Source organism: Talaromyces proteolyticus (genome assembly GCF_021365285.1).
Source record: "Talaromyces proteolyticus strain PMI_201 chromosome Unknown BGW36scaffold_1, whole genome shotgun sequence".
NCBI classification, from domain to species: Eukaryota; Fungi; Ascomycota; class Eurotiomycetes; order Eurotiales; family Trichocomaceae; genus Talaromyces; species Talaromyces proteolyticus.
This window is the reverse complement of record NW_025764277.1, coordinates 880,952-900,278: the sequence shown is the minus strand read 5'-3', so window position 1 is coordinate 900,278 and position 19,327 is coordinate 880,952. Positions and strand designations below refer to the sequence as shown.

Below are 19,327 nucleotides of genomic sequence, written 5' to 3'. Positions count from 1 at the left end.
TCACGAGCAAGAACCCACACACTGGCAGCTAGACTGTCCCGGCCGATGACGCTGATTTGGTACTACAGATGTCTTCCTGCATAAACATGTATTCCTTAGTGCTACATAGCCGTATAGGCCTACTGGCAGCGTGCCAGCCGTTGTCGGTTAATGCACCCTGGGCTCCATAATAGTTTCGCCTCACTGGTACATGCAGACTAGTCTGTGCTGTAAGTGATCACCTGTACCGGCGCACCATTTGCTGTTCTCGGCAGGGCTTCCAGTCTCGCAAATTAACGCAATCATCAATCATTCAATCCCGAATCCTCTACTACTATACTACGTGTAACTATTCTGTAGCTTAGCATCTTTACTAGCCGGTACTGCTGCATGTGAAGATCTGGATTACGGCCGGTCGGTCCCATAATATCGAAAACTCATATTACGATGAGTAGTGGAGTAACAAAATGATCTGATTATCATTTGGCCCGCCAGTACCGGCCAAGTCTCGAATTGATTTAGCGGCTGAATATCACCCCGTCGCCTTTGCTCTCGTCGCAATCTCCCTGCCCTTTCCCCCGCAAGCCCAATCCTTCGACATTCGTTCATTTCCATCGCGACCATTACTTGCGTGTCTACTTCAGCTTGACTTGCACTTGCGGTCGTCAGAACTGGGCTGTTAACTCGGAACGGAGTTAGTTCTAAAGGGAAGGGGAGCCCCCCCTCCCCGTTTGATCTGCACCTCTTCGCCCGCTTACGGGCATGATGCACCATGGTTGGAGTCCCTCGCAGCAAGGGCTGTTCTGTCTGCCGCAATAGGCGCGTTAAAGTGAGAATTTTCTCATTCCTCCCCACTAAGCAATCGCATTCGATGAAAGAGACTGACTTGCGATACTCGACCAGTGCGACGAGGCTCGGCCCGAGTGTGGCCAGTGTCGACGGTACGGATGTCAGTGTCCCGGCTACAATCGAGGCTTGAAGTTTCAGGATGAAGGGCCCGGTCTGCAGCGTCGCCATCGACGTGTGTCTGACCGAAGGGCTAGCGATGCAACGAAGAAGCCATTGCTGGATTTAACCGAAAACACAACCTCCTCCTCCTCCTCGTCCACTACCGTCGTAAAAAAGAGGCACTCCGGCGCATTGATTCCACAGGTTACGGCAGAGGAAGCACTCGTCTTGATGCGAGCCCATGCAGGAAGTATTGACGAGAACCTCTCGCCGTCGCTTATTCAGAAATTGTTCGTGAGCCAGCAACCCAGGCTTTTCATGGACTTTGTCTGCGCTGCGTTTCCGACCCTGTTCTTCCACAATAAATTCCGCTCGGAGGTTTCGTTCCCCGAGTATATAATGCAGAATTTCAATATACGAGCACACCAAGACTCGGCCGTGTGTTGTCTGAGTGCCGTATATCTCGCATCCTTGACTGGAGATTCACGGCTTCTTAGGGCGAGTCGTTATATGTATGGCAATGCACTACGGAAGGTGAACCAGGCGTTGGATACGGATGAAGCACTGTCGGATATTCTACTTAGTACGGTTATGATGCTTACGATTTACGAAATATACGCCCAAACAACGCCGAATGCGTGGATTAAGCACGCCCGCGGGGTCAAGGAAATGTTTCTCAAGCGTGGCGCCAAAAGACACATGTCGGGCTTTGGCCGGTCGTGTTACTACGCATACCGGGGTTTTCTGGTTGCCCATGCCATGTATGAGGGAATCCCTTGCTTTTTGGACCAGGATGAATGGCAGGATTTTGCAGCAAAGGTGCAAGAAGAAGATTCCAAAAAACCCGGAGAATGGTCTGTCTTTGTGCATCTTTCTGAAATGATATTCATGGAACTGGTAAAATGCCCACGGTATGTTTACGATTTCCGACACCTGCCACCGACCACCCCTCGAATTATACGAGGAGCCCTTATCGCCCGGATTCGCGAGAGTTGCACTACGCTCCGTCAACTCAGCGACGAATTACAGGCGTCAATCATGTACCATTTCCAAAAGAAGCAGGGAATCGAAGTCAACAAAGAAGGCTTCGTGGGCCCCCCGCCGGCAGTTTTTGCCGATACAAATCCAACATTATTACTCCAGGGTGCTACCCACTGCATCAACGCGTTGGAAAAGCTGCTACGATCAGCCGACGTCACCGAGGATGAGCAAATTTACTTGCTGAAGGGTATCTCTAACTCACCTGAATCTGCACGCGACGAGTACCTCTCACCAACCCCCTCCGCCGATTCGACCTGCGAAACTGTCTCATCTGGCGCCAGTCCGGCGACTGTTGATAGTAGTAGCGCTACTACTACTGCCACCACCCCAGCTAGCAGCGGTAAACCCTTCACATTGCCCCTTCGCATGATCTCTGAGTTTAATCGTGGCCCATCAGCGCATGGCAAAGGAGGCGGTTCCCATCGACCTGTGGTATGGCTAGATCGTATCGCGTGTTCCATGGGCATGATCGGAGCTGATATTGTAGAAGACGATCTTGACGCAACTCAAACAGTGCGAGGAGAGGACTTGGAGACTGTCGTTGAGGTTATCGAAGAGTGATATCATTTGAACTCAGCATCGAAGAATATGATGCCCCTGCCCCCCCCCCCCCCCCCCCCCTGGGTCTACTTTTCTCTTTTTCTACTCTACTTGTGAATAATTTACCATCGAGGAATGGTTTAATGGTATATATCGTGCTGGAGTCTGGGATTGGATGATACGGTTATGAATTGATGAATGTAAAGTTATGAAATGGCTATGTTCTGAATTCAGCAGATAGTTCGCGTCGTGCATTCTGGTTGATTGACAGACTGACAGATTGATTGATCTTTGTACCAGTCTATATTGGTATATGTTGCCAGACAATCTATCTATGTACATACAAGCAGGAATATTCACTTCGAATATGCATGGTATAAACAACATACATACGAACGCACTTATATATGACACTTACCCCGTACTCGATTTCAATCGATCACCTAATGTATATGTTAGTACTCCATTGAGTTTTCAAACAACGTCCTCAACTCCTCTTTCTCGGCGTTCAATTCCTCGCTCAAGTTAGGCGCCAACATGAGCACGCGCCTCTGCGGAATCGTGCCTTCAACCAATCCGTCGATATCAGAGGTCTTGAAGCCCAAATCCTTCAGCCCTCTAGGCTGATCGCCGAGCTTGATCAAGAATTCACTGATAGCTTCACCGAGAACCTCGCCTGCGCTCTCGCGCTTGACGTTGGAAATGTCGATGCCAAAGGCCTCGGCGGCTTGGAGATGGCGGTCTGGATTCGACGCGGCTGTAAAACGGAAGACGGCTGGTGCAGTCACCGCGACCGAGACTCCGTGTGGGATAATCGGGTGGTCGACTTCATAGCCGGCGTGCTTGTAGCCCGGGTTCTGCCCGGATACTGGGTAACTCATCCCGTGGCATAGATGAACGCCGGCATTGCCGAACCCGACGCCGGCGAGGGTGGCGGCGAGGAGCATTTGAGACTGGGCTTCGAAGTCATCCGGGTCCCGGACAGCGCGGGGCAGGTATTTGACGGTGCTGCGGAGGGCGTTGAGAGAGAAGATATCGGAGATTGGGTTTGCGCCTTGATATGCTGGGCGGTTGATGGGGTTTGTGGGACGAGGGGTGCGCTCATGATAGGGGATGGCAGTCCAGGACTCGAGCGAGTGGCAGAGCACGTCGAGACCAGAAGAGGCGTGGACGGCGCTGGGCATTGTGCGCGTGTTGATTGGGTCACAGATGCCAAGCGTGGGCTTGAGATTACGGTGTGCAACGCCAGTTTTGGCCTTCTTGGACACCAAGTCGAAGATTGCTGTGCCGGTGGTTTCGGATCCAGTACCAGCGGTGGTGGGGACGGCGATCAATGGCTTCAATGGCTTGGTGATTGGGAGCCCCTTGCCGAGAGGTGCGTTAACAAAGTCCAAAAACTCAGCATCGGCAAAGACAGTGTAGAGGTTCATCAATTTGGCGGTATCGATCACCGAACCACCGCCTGATATGAAGTCAGTTTGTGTGCCTGTATTGCCTCGGCTATGTGATGGTACTAACCAACAGCGAGAAATGCATCGGGGCGATATGGCTTAGCAAAGGCAATGGCTTCTTTGATCCTACAGGGAGTTAATTCCGTTCGTCTGCAGTTAAACAGGGAAACGTACGAGCTGTCCTTGGGCTCAACTCGAACCTTATCAAAGATAGTGAATTCAACTCCTTCTTGTGACAGCCCTTCAACAACCTGTTTCATGGCATCTAATTTGGCTACATTCGAGTCTGTCACTACACAAACCCGCTTGGCGCCCAGATTCTTAAAGTCCATGCCGACTTCTTTGGTAGCTCCTGGTCCAAAGCGTATACTGGACGCGGCCATCTCAAAAGCATACTCCTTCTGGCGGCCTGGGTCCGTCGGAGTGGCCATGTGTCGACGGACATTGTTGGCGAGGTTGATCTGATGGCGTTGATGGTGGTGATGGTGGTCTGGATTGCCGTGGCAGGGGCAATTGGGAGGATGAGTAAATTGCACTGTGCGTAGCAGGGAGAGGGCTCTATTGGCAGCCGAGGGAGCTACCCTGATGGCGGGAGCAACCATTTTGTCGATAAGAGAATACTTCAGAAATACGAGGACTAGGAAATACTGCAAAATGAAAAGGCTCCCGATGTAGAGGTATAAATGAGGCGCGACGATGAATAATGGAGGGTAGAGGGCTCAATGCGGGGAGACAGGCTAGCCCTAATCAAGCCGGTTCGCAGCGTTGTCCGATCACCGAGGCTATTGCGGCCGCCAAGCCGCCAGCGCGCTTCCGGCAAGCGCGGACCCGGAGTTACGTGGGCCAATGACCCCGCATTTCCCCCCTGCGGACATCCTCGATGCTCTCTCTGCTTTCCAATCAAACGAGCCGGCCAGCTCCAATATCAAATCCCATCGGCCCCGTTGGGAATATAGGCCACTTGCGTGCTCCTTCCTTGCTCTCTTCCGCCTCGCCAGTGGCTTAGGAGAGAGGGGCCACCTGATTGGATGGCGTCCTCCGCCGACCCTTCCCAGCCTTTGCTCGGCGACCAACAACAAATAGAACGGCGCCAGCAGCAGCAGCGCTCCGACGATGTCACTAGGAAGTCCTCATCCCCATCGGCTTCTCATGACTTGTTACGTCGGATAACCGAAAGCCACTTCATCGGAAATCGTATGCCGAGCTGGTCTTCGAGAGGAGACGGCGGAGAGTACGGCCACCGCTACCACGATTATTACAACGAGTACTATCGTGAGGAACCATCTAGCTCTATTCCTCGCCTAAGGGCCAAAGCTCGGTCGGCCCTCTCGTCGAAATGGGGCCATTATGCTGTTTTGTTTCTGGTCGCTGTTGATGTGGCTTGCATTTTTGCCGAGTTTCTGATAGAGCTCCATACATGCGAGCTTCGGGAACGACACCAGGTTGTGGATCGTCGATGGGAAATCGCACAGGAAGCTTTGGGGCTAAGTGGGCTGATTTTTTCGTGTCTCTTCATGGTGGAATTGATTGTTACGGTTTTGAGTTTTGGACTACACTACTTTAAGTCCAAGTTTCATATATTTGATGCCATTGTCATTGTGGTCGCTTTTGTTTTCGATGTTGCATTGAGAGGTCTCGTTGAGGAGCTAGGTTCACTTGTTGTCATTCTGCGTCTCTGGCGAGTCTTCAAGATCATCGAAGAGATGAGCGAGGTCAGTGCTGAGATGATGGAGAAGTATGAGGACGAGATAGATAAGTTGAAACATGAGAATATGAAGCTAAAGAGGAAGCTGCGAGGTTATGGCGACGAGGATGATGACATGGAAGCCAATGCTGGCGGCGACGAAGAAGAAGACAATAACGACTGAATGTGAGCTACCAGTTGCAGGATAAGTCATTGCAACATTATTCACCTAGGTTCTCAGGGCTTTCTGCATTTTTTTTATTGACTTATTCCTTGATACCAATTTGTGTTGCGTTGATTGTTACACTTGTTTGCAAAGTTGGTGCTGTTAAGTATCTATGGTTCTTGCATTTATATTGTTCTGTATTTTGAGTTTGCCCACATGCAAGATTTAATATCATCAATACAAACCATCATGATTTCCAAGATATTGGCTATGAACACATATCCTCTAATTATAAATTGATATCATCTGATTCGGCACCATTCCTTAACATTGCAAAGCATCCAAATTGATTACATGTATCATTGAAAGGCGTCAATCATGCTCGCATAGAGTAAGCACCACATCCACATCAGCACTACAGGAAGCCGTATGAGTGCCCGATGGCGACACTCCATTCTCCCAAACAAAACCTCGACAAGCGCCGCTGGAGGGTACCAAAGCAACGGTGTAATTCGCGAAGGGATCTCCGTTCACATCAGAAATGTCGTACCAAACCGTGGTGTTATCATCAACCAGGCTATATGCATAATCGGTCTCGGGGCTGCTCGTGTATATACCGTCTGGTACCGTGGTTATCTTCAATGAAATGCCGCCGGTCTGCGAGTCATGCCGGAATTCTTCAGAGTATGTTTTCCCGGTATCTATCGTCTGTACGTCACCGATTCTGGATCCTACGGACCAGAGGTAGACCGTGGTATCTGTGCAGTTGTTGAAGACGATTGCACTGGCAAGAGTATGTGCGAGACAGGGGAGCAAGGTTGTCAGGGCGAAGGGGAGAAGGAAGTTCATGTTGACTGAAAGAGTGTACAATTTGATAGACTCCACGTTCTTGCTGCAACGATTCTGCTTTTATAGTCGCTGGATGAGCTTGCTTCAGATGATATATAACAAACAGAATGGGGTAATCGCATGATCATATCAGTCACCCTTCATGGTGCCGCAAATGTCTTATATAGACATTGACCTGAACCCACTCCTGGTAACCTTCCACAATTAAAGTTACTCAAGCCCTCCAGATGTCTCTGAGAACTTGGTAAAGTCCAAGTGTGAAAACAACAAAACAAAATTGTGGTAACCATGGCATGCCGGTTGCCGAGTTGATTGTGGTACGCCGTACCCCATGTGGCGTAGAGCAAGATATTCATGATAGTGGTGTCTTGAAATCTAGAACTACTGAATTCACGAGTCTGCAAAAGTTACTATGGAACCTGCTTTGTTGCTCCATTTGCTGATTGGCCTTCAGTCATAGATATATGTTGTGGAATGTGAGTAATCAAACTCCTTCTTCCCTCCCCCTTACCTCGGCTCTATCCGGGATTGTGCCTTTGTCTCCGGGATTCTAGGATTCGGGAATGAACGCTAACCGAGAGTTGTTTTTGGCAGAATTGAATAGCAGAGGTTTCACAGTCTTCCAGGGATCTTGGTGACCATATCACGCTGGTATTTGCCAGAGCAAAAGTAATGAGACATGAAGCTATCGACCGCCACAGTTATTCGAAGAGACAATAAACAAAGACTGCCCGAAGTCCTTTCGTAAACTTTACAGACTTCCTTCAAATCAATACTGATTATAATACATAAATATTAAAGATTAAGTTTGTTCTAGATGGCATGACGATCTGCTGATTCTTTCTTCTTTCGCATCAGTACCTAGAGGAATAGATTATGATCGACAAAAGCTCAGTCAATCGATTATTCGAAGCATGATTAGGCCACGTGCAGGTTGTGTTGATCACCAGGCCAAGGATGTGACTTCAAATGTGTAGTAGTGTTACAGTCTCCCCTGCAATATCTTTTTAGTCTGTGTCTAGACAGTAGGATCAGTGTACAAAAATTCATTAGAAGTATTCCCGGAAAAGCAGGCCGGATTTTCTGTTACCTGGTGGAAGTCCCGATTGCCACCGTCGCAAATATTTCAGGTTTTGATTACCCAGGAATGCTCGCGATTTCTCGGCGCATTATTCTGTCCGACAGATCTGAGGTATTAAGGTAGGGTTGAATGGATGTTAAATGAGGACCCAAAAGAGCCAAACATTTGACTAAAAAATTGAATTGTGAAGTATGTATAATAAAACCAAAGAACTAGTGGTTATAATCTGCAATATAAATTAAAATGAGAGGTCGAGATAATAAAGGCTATCTGTCTATCAAACTGCTTGAACAATGCACACATGACTGTTTTTTGCTGTTATCATATTTTTACTGCATTCAAAATGTTCACTCAAGGTCGTTGGGTTTAAAAACTAGTCCACTTGCTTTCAACTGCAGCTTATTTCTTGTATTCTCAGAGCCTTGAGTTTAAATGTAAGTATATTTCGTCTCTAATGTTACTAAGTCTAATGTTCACAAGATGTTTCCCTACTTATGAATGTCTTCTTTTAAATTGATGGGTATTTGTGTTCCCTTTACGCAGTAAAAGAGGTTTACTGCCTCCGATATTAATTGATATGCGTTGTACGCCTGAATCGAAAAAGTACATCTGAAGTCCCCCCCCCAAATTAGAGGCACTAAGTTTTCACTACTATCAAAGTAAGTTTTCTTCTAGCCTTTCAATAACTGATATAGCGAGAAAAGCCAACCTTAGTTTGGTAAGCTTTTGGCAGAATGGAAAACGAGGCTTTCTCTTTAATGGATTTTCCAGCTGCATAGTAGTTTTATTCCTTCTTGAATTGGGAATTTTAACTCCCAGCCAAATCTCCATCCCCTATTGGAAGCTAAAATCCATAAATTAAATATTTTTCCTTTCAATTAACGTATCAGAGAATGGATGAAAATTGCTCAAACACAAGGCTGTCATGGGTAAGAGTAGTGCTACGACAGCAAAAAATAAACGAAATTCGAGGCTGTAAGCGGTAATTGTGTTTTTTTTCCGTTAATTTGAATCAAAAAGCCGTCCAAGTTAGTTACCGAAAGGTATAATTGTTTAATAGCAGCACGGCATAATCATGTCCCAGAAAGAGCCGATAATCAGGGTCACAAAATTCTTCCGATTTTAGCTTTAAAGAGAACTTTTCGAGTACTGAAAAGAAATATCCAAATCAACCATACTTTACAACGGATCGAGTTTTAAAAAAAAGAATAAAACCGAAGATCTTCTAGAGGGTCTGGCAGACATCACAAATCAACTTAACCGCCAAGACAGGGAAATCTTCAGTCTTCGACTGAAGAATGTTGATCAAGGCGCAAAGTATTCGAATCAAGACACAAAAATTGACGAGTAAAACAAAAAGCTTGTTGCTCTTCAGGATACCATTGTGAAGATGAAAGTGACCCTCAAAGACCAGGAAGAGCAACAACTTTTCACCCATTCCGTTGAATTGGAGAGGTTCAGCTCACATTTTGACGAAAACGCCGTTACTAAACAAAACAAAATGATTCAGAGTGGAAATGTCTTGACTGATCTCAAGACTATCCAATTCATTAAAGACAACCATACACTACGATTCGAGGCTGTTTTGAAAGGATTTGAGTACTGTTATGGGTTCTCCGTAATGATGAAGTCAAAATCATTGAAGCACCTGGCTATATCCAGGGTATTATGGAAACGAAGATGAATCTCATAGGTCGATTAGAATGGGACAAAGACATGCAGTTACAGGGATTGGTAGACATATGTGATATGTCATCCAGACATGGAAAAATAGCCTCAATCCTGCGGCGGACACCAAGAAGAGCCTGGAGTTGCTTGATGAATTGACTACAAAAACCCACTGAGCATGTAACATGACGTTTTCATAGTCTTTCTTTCGATGTTGTTCCCTTATTTGTTATTCGACTATGTATTGAACATGATTTGTTTTATTGGGGTTGATTCATAGTCTATTATGATTCTTGAGTCTTTAAGCTGTTGATTATTGTGTCTTAAGCCAAAAATGAAGCTGATTCTTAGTGTTATTAACTATTTCTAGGAGAATAAATTAACATTGAGTGTATAAGATAGAATTCACTAATATATTCTTTCCAGCTTAATATAAACCATGAATATACCTTCTCTAATGCGATATACGAGGGGTCTGTAAATGTTGATTTTAGACGAGGGTATGATTTCATTAAATCTTTGCGAGTACATCAATTGATATGTAATTGTCATATGCGTAGACTCTCTACGGCCACTTGTACTTAGGTTAAGTGATATATGTAAATATCCAGCCCATGCGAATATAAATCCTGCAAAAGTATATAAACATTAGGATTTCACATCGCTTGATTTCTGTTCGGTCTTTTCCTCCGTCAAGTCTTCAATATTTTTAGTCTCCTTCTTTTCAACACCAAAAATATGCTCCATTTCCTCGAGGGATCGACCAGAAGTCTGTTAAAATAGCTGTTAGTAATTGCGAAAAAACTCTCATGACGAAAAATACTCACTTCACGTAAGAAGAGCCACGAATAGCCAACAATGGCGTAGTTGAAGATGGCAAACATCAAGAACGTCCTCCAGTGAATGTTATCGAGAGCATGCGGCGTGATCTGCGACATGACGAAGTTGAATAACCATTGCGAAGCTGCCCCAATGGCAACACCCACATCACGAGTACGACTAGAGAATATCTCGCCCACGTACAACCAGGGAAGAGGCCCCCAGGACATGTTAAAGCTGAAGGCCTCTGCGTAGGTCATGATAATTGCAGCTATACCAGCATGAGACACGCCATTTGTCGAAGCGCCAGGCGGGTGAGTTGCGACAAGGCATGCAATGATCAACATGAACGAGCCCATGGCAAAGGCACCAACCATGAATGGTGCTCGTCGACCACCGATCTTATCCAATATCAGTAGCTGAAACGTCAGGACGCCTACTACTTTTACAACGCCGAAGAACCCAGTGACAAGGCTGGCAGAGTTTCCGGCCCCAACGCTGGAGAATATTTGATTTGCATAATAGGCCAGAGACGTATTTCCGGTAAGCTGCGCGCAGAGTTGGATTGTGATGGCGATGAAGACACGGTAGCGATTTGCAGGAAGTAACAGCTCTTTGAATGTGAAATTCTCTTTGAGACGAGCCTCTTCCTCGATACCGGCCAAAATTTCATCAAACTCTGATTGCAATTCTTCTGTCTCATCCCCTCCACGGACCCATTTCAATGACTGGCGCGCCTTCTCAGTTTTACCTCGCTTGGCTAACCAACGTGCGCTTTCTGGAATTGTCAGCATACCGAACAGCAACAAACTAGATGGTAATAGTTGAAGCCCAAGAGCGATCTGCCATTGCTTTGTCGCACTGGGCTGGTCCTTTCCAACAGCGTATGTCACCCAGTATGCAACCATGACCCCTGTCGCAAAGAACAATTGGAAGCAAGCCCCGAGTTTTCCTCGAATCTCCTTCGGCGACATTTCCGCAGCAAAAACAGGAATCAAGACCGTGGCGCCTCCAATACCAACCCCGGCAACCACCCGACCGGCATAGAATGTGCCAAGTGTTCCACTGTTGATAATCTGCAAAATGGTTCCGATTGAGAAGATGATAGCGCTGACGATAAGCCCTCCGCGTCGACCGAAGCGTGCGGTCACGGGCCAAATAATGAAGCAGCCAAAGAAGGCGCCTCCCTGCAGAATCGACACTGCGTTGGAATTGACATTGGTTTTTTGAGCTTTTGTGTATCCAAAGTCGCGTTCAAACGAGGCCAGAGTTAAGACACCGCCTAAAGGACCAGTAAGTTACTTGTAATCGCTCAACTTCACCGAAAAACCCACTGATTACGCCAGTATCAAAAGCAAAAGCGAAGGATCCCAGGCAGCTGACACACGCAATGTACACGGCCCGGACAAGGCCAACAGTGCGACCCATGGTTGAGCGTTCTGTTCTTGACACTCAAAGCCGTTGATGAAGATGAGAACTCATCCCGGAGCCCGCCCACAATCTCTTAATTCAACCGAGCTAGTGTTGGAAGCAACAGCACTTATCAGATCGGCCATAGGATTCGTCATAGTCTATGTTATGCCTGACTTTGCGCGTGGATAGAGGTTGCATCTACATACGATAACATCTTGGCGCGACGTGAGACAACCCCATGATTCGCCGCTGGTAAAGATACCGCTTGAGTCTAACTTAATGTAGTAACTGCGCTATACTAGTCTTGAGTTAGTATCTTTCTTCCCCGCAAAGAAAGAGCGGAGAAGGCGGGTCTGACCACAGCCATGATCCAAACTCCGCGCAGTATAATTATGCATACCTTGCTATGTTTATTTCTAAATTAGAATAAAGGTAAGTGTTGCGCCACGCCTCCGTATATTGTTTTATAATAAGAATTGGGGTTGATGTTAACTTATATGTACGAAACAAGATTGACTAGGGTGGAAATTTGATGTCAGAGCGTATGCAAGGAATACCGCTTATTTAGTGCGTATAAATTGATATAGATGAACAAAAGTTATTCAGAGACACAAAGAAACAAGCCGGGAAAATCTTGCAGAAATTATCTTAATTTTATGAGTCTCGGTATTTCAGGTAAATTATTCCTAATACTATGTGACCAAGACTCCCCCGTATTTCCTTTTGACAGAGCCATATGCAGCAAGTAATACAATCTCCTCCTATATGATGTCTCGAGTACCTGCAGGTAGGTGGGGACTCCCACAAGATCTTAATGCTACAGTGCTAATGTTTGCTGCTCTTGTAAGCTCATTCACCTTAGGGCGAATATATATAAATATATATTTATAACAGTTGATGGAGGATCGTATGGGAAATAATGAATTGTAGCAAAAGGTGCCTACCGCAGATACCTGTATACCTAATAAGAACGAGATAAAGAAGGTCGTGGTGTCAATGATGTATCAACTCGAAATAATTATAATAATCCATGCGTAAACATGGGTATAGGTACTGAACCATTGTTTTCATTAAGTTTAGGTCGGCTCCGTGAGGAACGACTATATAATAATACTATTTAAACTTGAGGGATAATAAATTATGACATATTTCCGAAATTGATAATGACATTTATCTCGTAGTCAATCTAGTCCCAACAATTTTATAATTCCTTTCACTGTTTGTTTAATTGATCTTTCTCCTCTAAAAAAGACCCGTTCTGATTCGAGGTATTGGCCAAAGAAATAGACAATCCACGAGTTCTCTGACGATCAGAAACTGCTCTAGCTACTCTGGGGCTTGATGGTTCTTTTTTCTGTTCTTGCTCCGCATCAATGCATTGAAACCTTGTTAATACCGTAGAAAATTCAACGATCTTGCAGGCCCCGCTTCCATTTCGACAAACACTCGGGAATACTGTAAGCACAGGTTTGTCCTCGGTGATATTCCCATGCTTATTTTGGTCCAACTTTTCTTGGTCACCTAATGGTAAACGATCCCAATGCCCTCCATCCCATTCTGGAAGCTCAAAGCTCAATTCGTAATTTCGTGCACTATATTGGAATAAGCTCCAAGTTTCGCATGCTCGATCGACAACAATTTCCAGGCTTTTGCGAAATTCTTCATAATGCAGTGAAGGAAATAAATCCAAGAAACACGATCCTATGTTTCTTAAAACCATCTTCTTTTTCTCCTCAAGAACTAAGGTATCTCTCTCAGGATCAATGGCTAGTAATATAGCACGACAGAATGATTCCTTCTTTGAATCTTTCACTGCTAGATCTCCGAGTATTTCTCGAATGTCATTTTCACTCTGAAAAATATAAGATGGCTGAAAAATATGCTCAACCAATTCTCTCGCAAGAATAGCAAGGAAGACAGCATAACGCATCTGTTTTGCTGCGGTTGAATTCGACTGCGGCAATGGAATTTGATGAGACATGATTCCAGGCGACCTTAGCTTTTTCCAAGCTTGCTGGTTCTTTGCCTAAAATCAGCTACATATATTGAAACAATAAGAAGAACTTATCTCACCCGAATATTTTCATTGGGAATATTTCTTTTCATATGTAACGAAAACGCCTCGGCAGTGTTCTCCCAAAAAGAAAAGAGTTTTCCCAACCTAGGTAAATTAGCGAACTCAACTCACCAATACTGGGGAAACATACAATGCCTCTTCCTTGTCTTGGTTCAAACTTGCTGCGTATCCTCCTATCTCATCTAGCTTCCCGGAATTTACCTTCATTTCCTCTTCCATCTGTAATTTCTCTGACTCGAGTTTTTTGTATTTTTCTTGCAGAATTCCGTGAGCTTGCTTCATCTTGGAACCCCCAGCCTTTAATTTATCGATAGAGCTATCTTTCTTTTTCAAGGTATCCTGTAGCTCAGTGATGTTCTCATTGGCCCGAGTTACCGTTTTCTTTTCTTTATCGTAGGAATCTTTCAACTTTTGGTACTCCCGATTGAGAGCCTCGAATTCCTTCCGCTGCTCTGAAATGGTTTCTTCATTTGTAGCAATAGTCAACTTCAAAAGATCAATCTCCTTTGCCGCCTCGGTATATCTTTGCCTTTCTCTTTCATTTACATCGAGTAACTCCCGATATGTTGTTTCTCTAACTGATTCCAGTTCTTTCACTTTATCTGTTAACTTTGCTATTTCTGCCTTCTGGGAGTCAACCAGCTCGCGCAGTCTAGTGTCTTGTTCTACAACTGCGGAGGCATACTTGAAACTGGTATCATGGGTTAGGCCTTCTACCACTGTGACAAGGGTTCTTAGTTTCTGTAGCCCATCGGTTTGCAGGTCAATGACGGTGTCATCCATATTTGAAGACTGATATTGGAACGAAATGTAATTATTTTAAGGTGAAGCTTGTAAATTTGGGTGTTAGCTTGGATAAATAATACTTGACAATACTTTTCCAAGGCGACAGAAATGACCGGAGGCGACCAGCGTCATTATGTAGATAGATGCTTTGCGAAGCTGACTCTAGCGCGCAACCGACTTCTAGGCTATAATGAGAAGCAATTACGTCAATCTAAATGTAACTTTAGTCACTATTTCCTTAGCCTTGTGAGGTTTCTTTGTTGGTTTTGGGAAGATGGAGGGTGGGAATCCAATATCGTGAATCGGGATATAGGATTCCACCTACTAGCCATGCAAGTTTTAATGTCAACACCAAATAAAATTCGGCTTACACTCATGATATGCAATGCAGGGCAGAAGGCTGGCGATTTAATGATTTGAGTATGTGTTGTAATGCCAGTGGTCGCCTCGTCATTTTCGACGAAGGGGCCTTGCCCTAATTAGTTGATATATGATGCGGCACAGTCACCCCTCATCACATGCAGGCCTAGCTACATATGTAAGAGGTTTACGAATCATGCAATAATACAATCTTAGCACCTCCCTAGGTTATGGCCCAAGCGTTCGAGAAGAATGACTTCCTACCATATATAAGCATATTATTAGACGCAGAGAAAATCCACGATAAAAGCCTGCCGGACAGCATAATCTGATCTATGGAATAGAGTTCTTGGTAAAAGGCCATCAAGATAAGGTAAGTGATTCTTGTGGTGCATGGCTCTTGACAAGTCATTGCTCCAAAATGCAAAAAAGCGCAGTTAGGTGCATGAGAGATGTGTTCTAACACCATGCACAACGTTTTTACAGCCTGAAAGGATTCTTTACGAGCTAGCAGCGACTGAAAACGGTTAATGTGAATTATAACATCAAACGCAGAGGGAGATGCGGAAACTGAAAAACTAAGACGAGGGTTGAAAAAGTATTACTCTGATAGTTAGGGTTGGACCCGAAACTGCATACGGGAAGACAACTTACTATACATTAGCGAGTATCAAATATTTGTCTAAGATAAAAATTCCAATGATAATTTCTTGATTTTCTAACGCTCATTGCTTGGTGATATTTCGTTAATATTCATAAAACCCTCTTCCAGTTTTCACTCCAAGTTTCTTCTCGGCGATCATGTCTTTCAAAAGAACTCTTGGTTCTTCAGGAATTCCAGCTCGATCCTCGGCATAATGATTCTCAATATCTAGTACAACATCAAGTCCAACCACATCCATTAGCTGAAACGGTCCTGATGGCGTCTTTAGGACGTTTTTGAAAATATCATCAACTTCTTTGGGCGTCGCAACCCCTTCTTGAACGACGAAAAGAGCCTCTCTTTTGATGGCTGCCCATATTCTACGAAATATAATCAGTACAACTAACACACCCACTTTGAAATATTGGTTTCTCACCTGTTGTAAATGTACCCTGTGGATTGACGTCGAACATGGAAAGGCTGGAAACCGTGTTTTCTGGTCTCTTCCATCAGTAGATCGATGATCTCGGGCTTTGTCTGCTCAGAACCCATAATCTCAATTGCTAAAATAAGTCAGTTTTGAAAGATTCATTTTCAATACGAATGGGAATTTTGTGGATGTAAGCTTACCTGGAGTCTCTGGTGGCCAATCTATAGACACCCTCTTCAGATCAGCTAAATTTTCACAAAAGATTCGATTTTCAAGAAGAGACATATCTTACAGGAATGTAAGCTAACGAAGCGCTCGTTATTCTTGACTTTTAATCCTTGTAGAATTTCTGAGATGGAATAACTACTTGAATTGGACGCAATGATGCTCTCTGGGCTTGATGCTTCGCTAAGCTGCTCCAGTACCTTTCTCTTGAGATCCAGTTTCTCTGGAACAGACTTTTATCCAAAAATTGTTAGTCATATATTCAAACATATCAACTGTTGCAGGACAAATTAACCTCAACAACCAGCCAAGAGTCGCGCAGAGCCTTCTTGAAATCCGAAGATGAAGCTGGTGTTAGAGAGACAGAACCCCAACTATCAAAATCCTTGCTTATATATTCGAACTCTTTCGAACTGCGCAAAGACTGAATATCAGTCCACGCTCTTGAAAGCTGCTCGTTATTTTGATCAATCAGATAGACAGGTCTTCCTAGTCGCGTCCACTAAGCCCCACGTGTGAGATTTATTTTAGCACCTTAAAATCTAGCATTTTTTCTTGTATAGAGAAGGGTTTTTTACCATGAAAGCAAGCCTTCTTCCTTGTGTTCCAGCCCCCAGGATCGTGACGGCCTTTGAAGATAGTGATGTTAATGTAGTCATTGTAAATGGTTTGGGGCATTGACAAATTGCGACACGTTCTTCCAGTTTTTTACTCCAAATACTCCAAATAATCCAAATATTCGAATATCAATTCATAAAGGTAATATTCTATACCACTCGCAGAGTGGTTGGTTCATACTGAGACGTACTGACATTTATACTCTGAAATAGCCCTCGGTGTGGCGCTGTGATCAAGCCTCTTGGGCAACCCGCGAATAACAGTAATCCTCCATCGACAAGATTGGCCTGCCTGGCCCTAGAGCCGATGGATACTCCCTAGCGGCGTCGCACAAGCCTTAAAGGCTCAGGGCTATATCCATATTTGGGAATCCTCATTTATTAGTGGGGACACCGGATCCGAATCGACCCAAATTGCCTACTCATGGGCGGCTTGCGGCCCGAAGTATCGGATCCGATTCATATCGAGAGGCCGAGGTGACTATGCAACGGCATTGTCTCCGAACTTTGACTCTTAATCATGCCGTGGATTTGCTGATATTATTTGATGCATTTTGAATGTTTCAAATGTTCCTTGGCACTGCTCAACGTTGATGTGAACAGTATATCAGTTGATATTGACCTGTGCCCTGGCGTTGGGGGGAGTATGCCACTGACCATTAGGTTGAATGGGGCTCGTATCTAGTAAAAGTTACTGAATGGAGTCGAGCTTGGAAAAGAAGCGATTTCTTCCTGTCATAAAAATAAATATCAGATCTATTCATCATGGCTGCCCACACAACTGTCACCAAGGGTTTCATGTCGAGAGCAAAGACGAAACCCCGCACGGAGACAACTACTTCGTCGTTTCCCCACTTGAACTATGCAACCTTGTCAGTTGTTTGCAACGTTGACTATTAACCATCTAAACTTCCAGCCTACTCACCATAGCTTATGCCGAAGCTGGCGAAGAGAGCTTGTGACACTTGTATCGCTCGGAAGGTCCGTTGCGATGGAGAATTGCCGTGTCGAACTTGCAAGTCATCAAAACGGAATTCGCCATGCACCTATGTCAGGCCTGCTCAGAAGAGAGGCCCAAAGGTCCGGCAACCTTCAAAACAGAGCAGTGGAAATTTTGAGGCTCCTCAGCCGGCTGAGAAAATTCAATCGACTGTGCTGCAAAATAGGAGTGACGTCTCATTAGAAAGTGCCCGAGAAATTGTTTGCTCATCGCAGACATCCCCACCGTCTTTGGTAAAAACAATATCACAAGTCATCAGGGAATATGAGAATCATTCATACAGTGTATGGCCTGTCATTCGATCCAATATACTTGTTCAACAACTTGCTCTATTACCTTTTGACGAGCCTACATTTTGTTTGGCAGCAGCGCTCTGTGCTGCCACAATAGCTCAGTTGAACATAAGTCCACTTGAACATCATGAAAACGAGAAAACAGTACTGATAGATAGCTCGCACTTGTCTCGGGACTGTATTCGGATCAGAGAGCAGAGTGATTTTCGAGAGCATCTCGATGTCCGTTGGGTTCTCACATCTTTTTTCCTCCACGTCTATCACGCAAAAGTAAATAAGCGAACCTCAGCATTACTGTTTATTCAAGAAGCAGTTTCATCGGCAAAAGTACTGGGCCTTGATAAAAACAACCAGGCTTTGCAAGGATCAGTTGCGGATGTAGTTGACAACGGACAAATTCTGTTTTCTTTATTGTGGGTTTCAGAAAGGTAGAAACTATTCTCAACCCTAGTCTCTTATCTGGAAGCTAACTTTGAAACAGAGGCTATAGCGTGCATTTAGGACTGAGGCCCTCATTTCTTGACCCTCTATTTATTCCTTTGGTTGAGGATGCTGTTAGCAATCCTCATATATACGGTTTAATTGAGTTGGCCAGGCTCTTTACCATATTTGATTATTGTACTTTCCTGGATGTATCAGAGGAAATACTCATAAAATCCGAAAAAACATTGAAAGCTTTGCAAATTTCGGCAGAAAAAACAACAAAATCTCGTTTGGCTGACCACACTATCACACGGGAATGGATGCGAACTATAATCTGGCAACGTGCCTTATCGGCAGGCTATCTTTCTTCTTACTCGCAGTCAAATTTGACAGACTTTCGTTTCCCAGTTGTCGTAAGCCATGATCTATTGGTCGCTCTCCGGCACTTCTCCTCTGACGATTTGCTCCCTTTAGGGCGCGATCAGGTATGTATTTGCTTTAAAAATGACTTTTACACGACTATAGTGCTTATTCACGGGTCAGCTTTTGAAATGCTTTGAGATAGCCAACACTTTGGCTGATTCGCTCCTATGCAATTCTGTTCCTGCAGAAACGACAACCCTACGTTGCGGCCCATATGAATTCCTGCACGCTCTATACCAGAAAATCCATCCTTTTATATACCTAGATACTACTCTTGACACAATATTGCGAGAAAAGACTGCACAAGCACTTTTGCGCGCGCCGTCTCACTTTTGGAATCTTAGTCTACCGTTAGCCATGTACGAAGATTTTTCTATCGGCCAAGAGATCGACAATGCCTTGGTATAATGT

At 44.8% G+C, this 19,327-nt stretch overlaps 8 protein-coding genes across 8 annotated transcripts; 3 read left to right on the top strand and 5 right to left on the bottom strand.

The window, feature by feature from the left end:
- The first annotated feature begins 290 nt into the window (after nt 1-290).
- On the top strand, nt 291-2,589 carry BGW36DRAFT_332033 (uncharacterized protein). The gene is made up of 2 exons (XM_046212844.1): nt 291-808; nt 883-2,589. The coding sequence occupies exons 1-2, from the start codon at nt 752-754 to the stop codon at nt 2,527-2,529; spliced, it is 1,704 nt and encodes a 567-aa protein (XP_046077601.1). The 5' UTR covers nt 291-751; the 3' UTR covers nt 2,530-2,589.
- Nucleotides 2,577-4,658, bottom strand: BGW36DRAFT_413076 (putative Fe-containing alcohol dehydrogenase). Its single transcript, XM_046219232.1, has 3 exons — nt 4,134-4,658; nt 4,027-4,085; nt 2,577-3,970 (listed from the first exon to the last, which is right to left on the bottom strand). The coding sequence occupies exons 1-3, from the start codon at nt 4,559-4,561 to the stop codon at nt 2,964-2,966; spliced, it is 1,494 nt and encodes a 497-aa protein (XP_046077600.1). The 5' UTR covers nt 4,562-4,658; the 3' UTR covers nt 2,577-2,963.
- A 180-nt stretch (nt 4,659-4,838) lies between these two features.
- Nucleotides 4,839-6,073, top strand: BGW36DRAFT_366576 (uncharacterized protein). Its single transcript, XM_046214761.1, has one exon. The coding sequence runs from the start codon at nt 4,988-4,990 to the stop codon at nt 5,825-5,827; it is 840 nt and encodes a 279-aa protein (XP_046077599.1). The 5' UTR covers nt 4,839-4,987; the 3' UTR covers nt 5,828-6,073.
- Nucleotides 6,074-6,211: 138 nt separating this feature from the next.
- Nucleotides 6,212-6,758, bottom strand: BGW36DRAFT_310370 (putative BYS1 domain protein; the record flags this gene model as incomplete). The annotated part of the gene is made up of 1 exon (XM_046212453.1): nt 6,212-6,758. A coding segment is annotated over exon 1 (447 nt), but the record flags the coding sequence as incomplete, so codon positions are not given.
- Nucleotides 6,759-10,055: 3,297 nt separating this feature from the next.
- BGW36DRAFT_284758 (general substrate transporter) lies at nt 10,056-11,654 on the bottom strand (the record flags this gene model as incomplete). The annotated part of the gene is made up of 3 exons (XM_046210261.1): nt 10,056-10,178; nt 10,235-11,508; nt 11,561-11,654. The coding sequence occupies 3 exons, from the start codon at nt 11,652-11,654 to the stop codon at nt 10,056-10,058; spliced, it is 1,491 nt and encodes a 496-aa protein (XP_046077597.1).
- Nucleotides 11,655-12,852: 1,198 nt separating this feature from the next.
- On the bottom strand, nt 12,853-14,499 carry BGW36DRAFT_421555 (uncharacterized protein; the record flags this gene model as incomplete). Its single annotated transcript, XM_046219584.1, has 3 exons — nt 12,853-13,659; nt 13,713-13,800; nt 13,847-14,499. The coding sequence occupies 3 exons, from the start codon at nt 14,497-14,499 to the stop codon at nt 12,853-12,855; spliced, it is 1,548 nt and encodes a 515-aa protein (XP_046077596.1).
- Nucleotides 14,500-15,556: 1,057 nt separating this feature from the next.
- Nucleotides 15,557-17,232, bottom strand: BGW36DRAFT_5006 (3-hydroxyacyl-CoA dehydrogenase). Its single transcript, XM_046222376.1, has 6 exons — nt 16,739-17,232; nt 16,456-16,662; nt 16,228-16,393; nt 16,136-16,156; nt 15,942-16,068; nt 15,557-15,885 (listed from the first exon to the last, which is right to left on the bottom strand). Exons 1-6 carry the CDS (start codon nt 16,817-16,819, stop codon nt 15,609-15,611), a joined length of 879 nt encoding a protein of 292 aa, XP_046077595.1. The 5' UTR covers nt 16,820-17,232; the 3' UTR covers nt 15,557-15,608.
- A 478-nt stretch (nt 17,233-17,710) lies between these two features.
- BGW36DRAFT_286595 (uncharacterized protein) lies at nt 17,711-19,324 on the top strand (the record flags this gene model as incomplete). Its single annotated transcript, XM_046210433.1, has 4 exons — nt 17,711-18,182; nt 18,342-18,498; nt 18,552-18,978; nt 19,037-19,324. The coding sequence occupies 4 exons, from the start codon at nt 17,711-17,713 to the stop codon at nt 19,322-19,324; spliced, it is 1,344 nt and encodes a 447-aa protein (XP_046077594.1).
- Nucleotides 19,325-19,327: the final 3 nt, after the last annotated feature.

Coding starts and splice junctions, on each gene's coding strand:
- BGW36DRAFT_332033 (XM_046212844.1), top strand. CDS start 752: ATGGTTGGAGTCCCTCGCAGCAAGGGCTGTTCTGTCTGCCGCAATAGG. Junction 809..882: donor GCCGCAATAGGCGCGTTAAA/GTGAGAATTTTC, acceptor ATACTCGACCAG/TGCGACGAGGCTCGGCCCGA.
- BGW36DRAFT_413076 (XM_046219232.1), bottom strand. CDS start 4,561: ATGGTTGCTCCCGCCATCAGGGTAGCTCCCTCGGCTGCCAATAGAGCC. Junction 4,086..4,133: donor GTTGAGCCCAAGGACAGCTC/GTACGTTTCCCT, acceptor AACTCCCTGTAG/GATCAAAGAAGCCATTGCCT. Junction 3,971..4,026: donor CGATGCATTTCTCGCTGTTG/GTTAGTACCATC, acceptor ACTTCATATCAG/GCGGTGGTTCGGTGATCGAT.
- BGW36DRAFT_366576 (XM_046214761.1), top strand. CDS start 4,988: ATGGCGTCCTCCGCCGACCCTTCCCAGCCTTTGCTCGGCGACCAACAA.
- BGW36DRAFT_5006 (XM_046222376.1), bottom strand. CDS start 16,819: ATGACTACATTAACATCACTATCTTCAAAGGCCGTCACGATCCTGGGG. Junction 16,663..16,738: donor GAAGAAGGCTTGCTTTCATG/GTAAAAAACCCT, acceptor CGTGGGGCTTAG/TGGACGCGACTAGGAAGACC. Junction 16,069..16,135: donor TTGGCCACCAGAGACTCCAG/GTAAGCTTACAT, acceptor GACTTATTTTAG/CAATTGAGATTATGGGTTCT.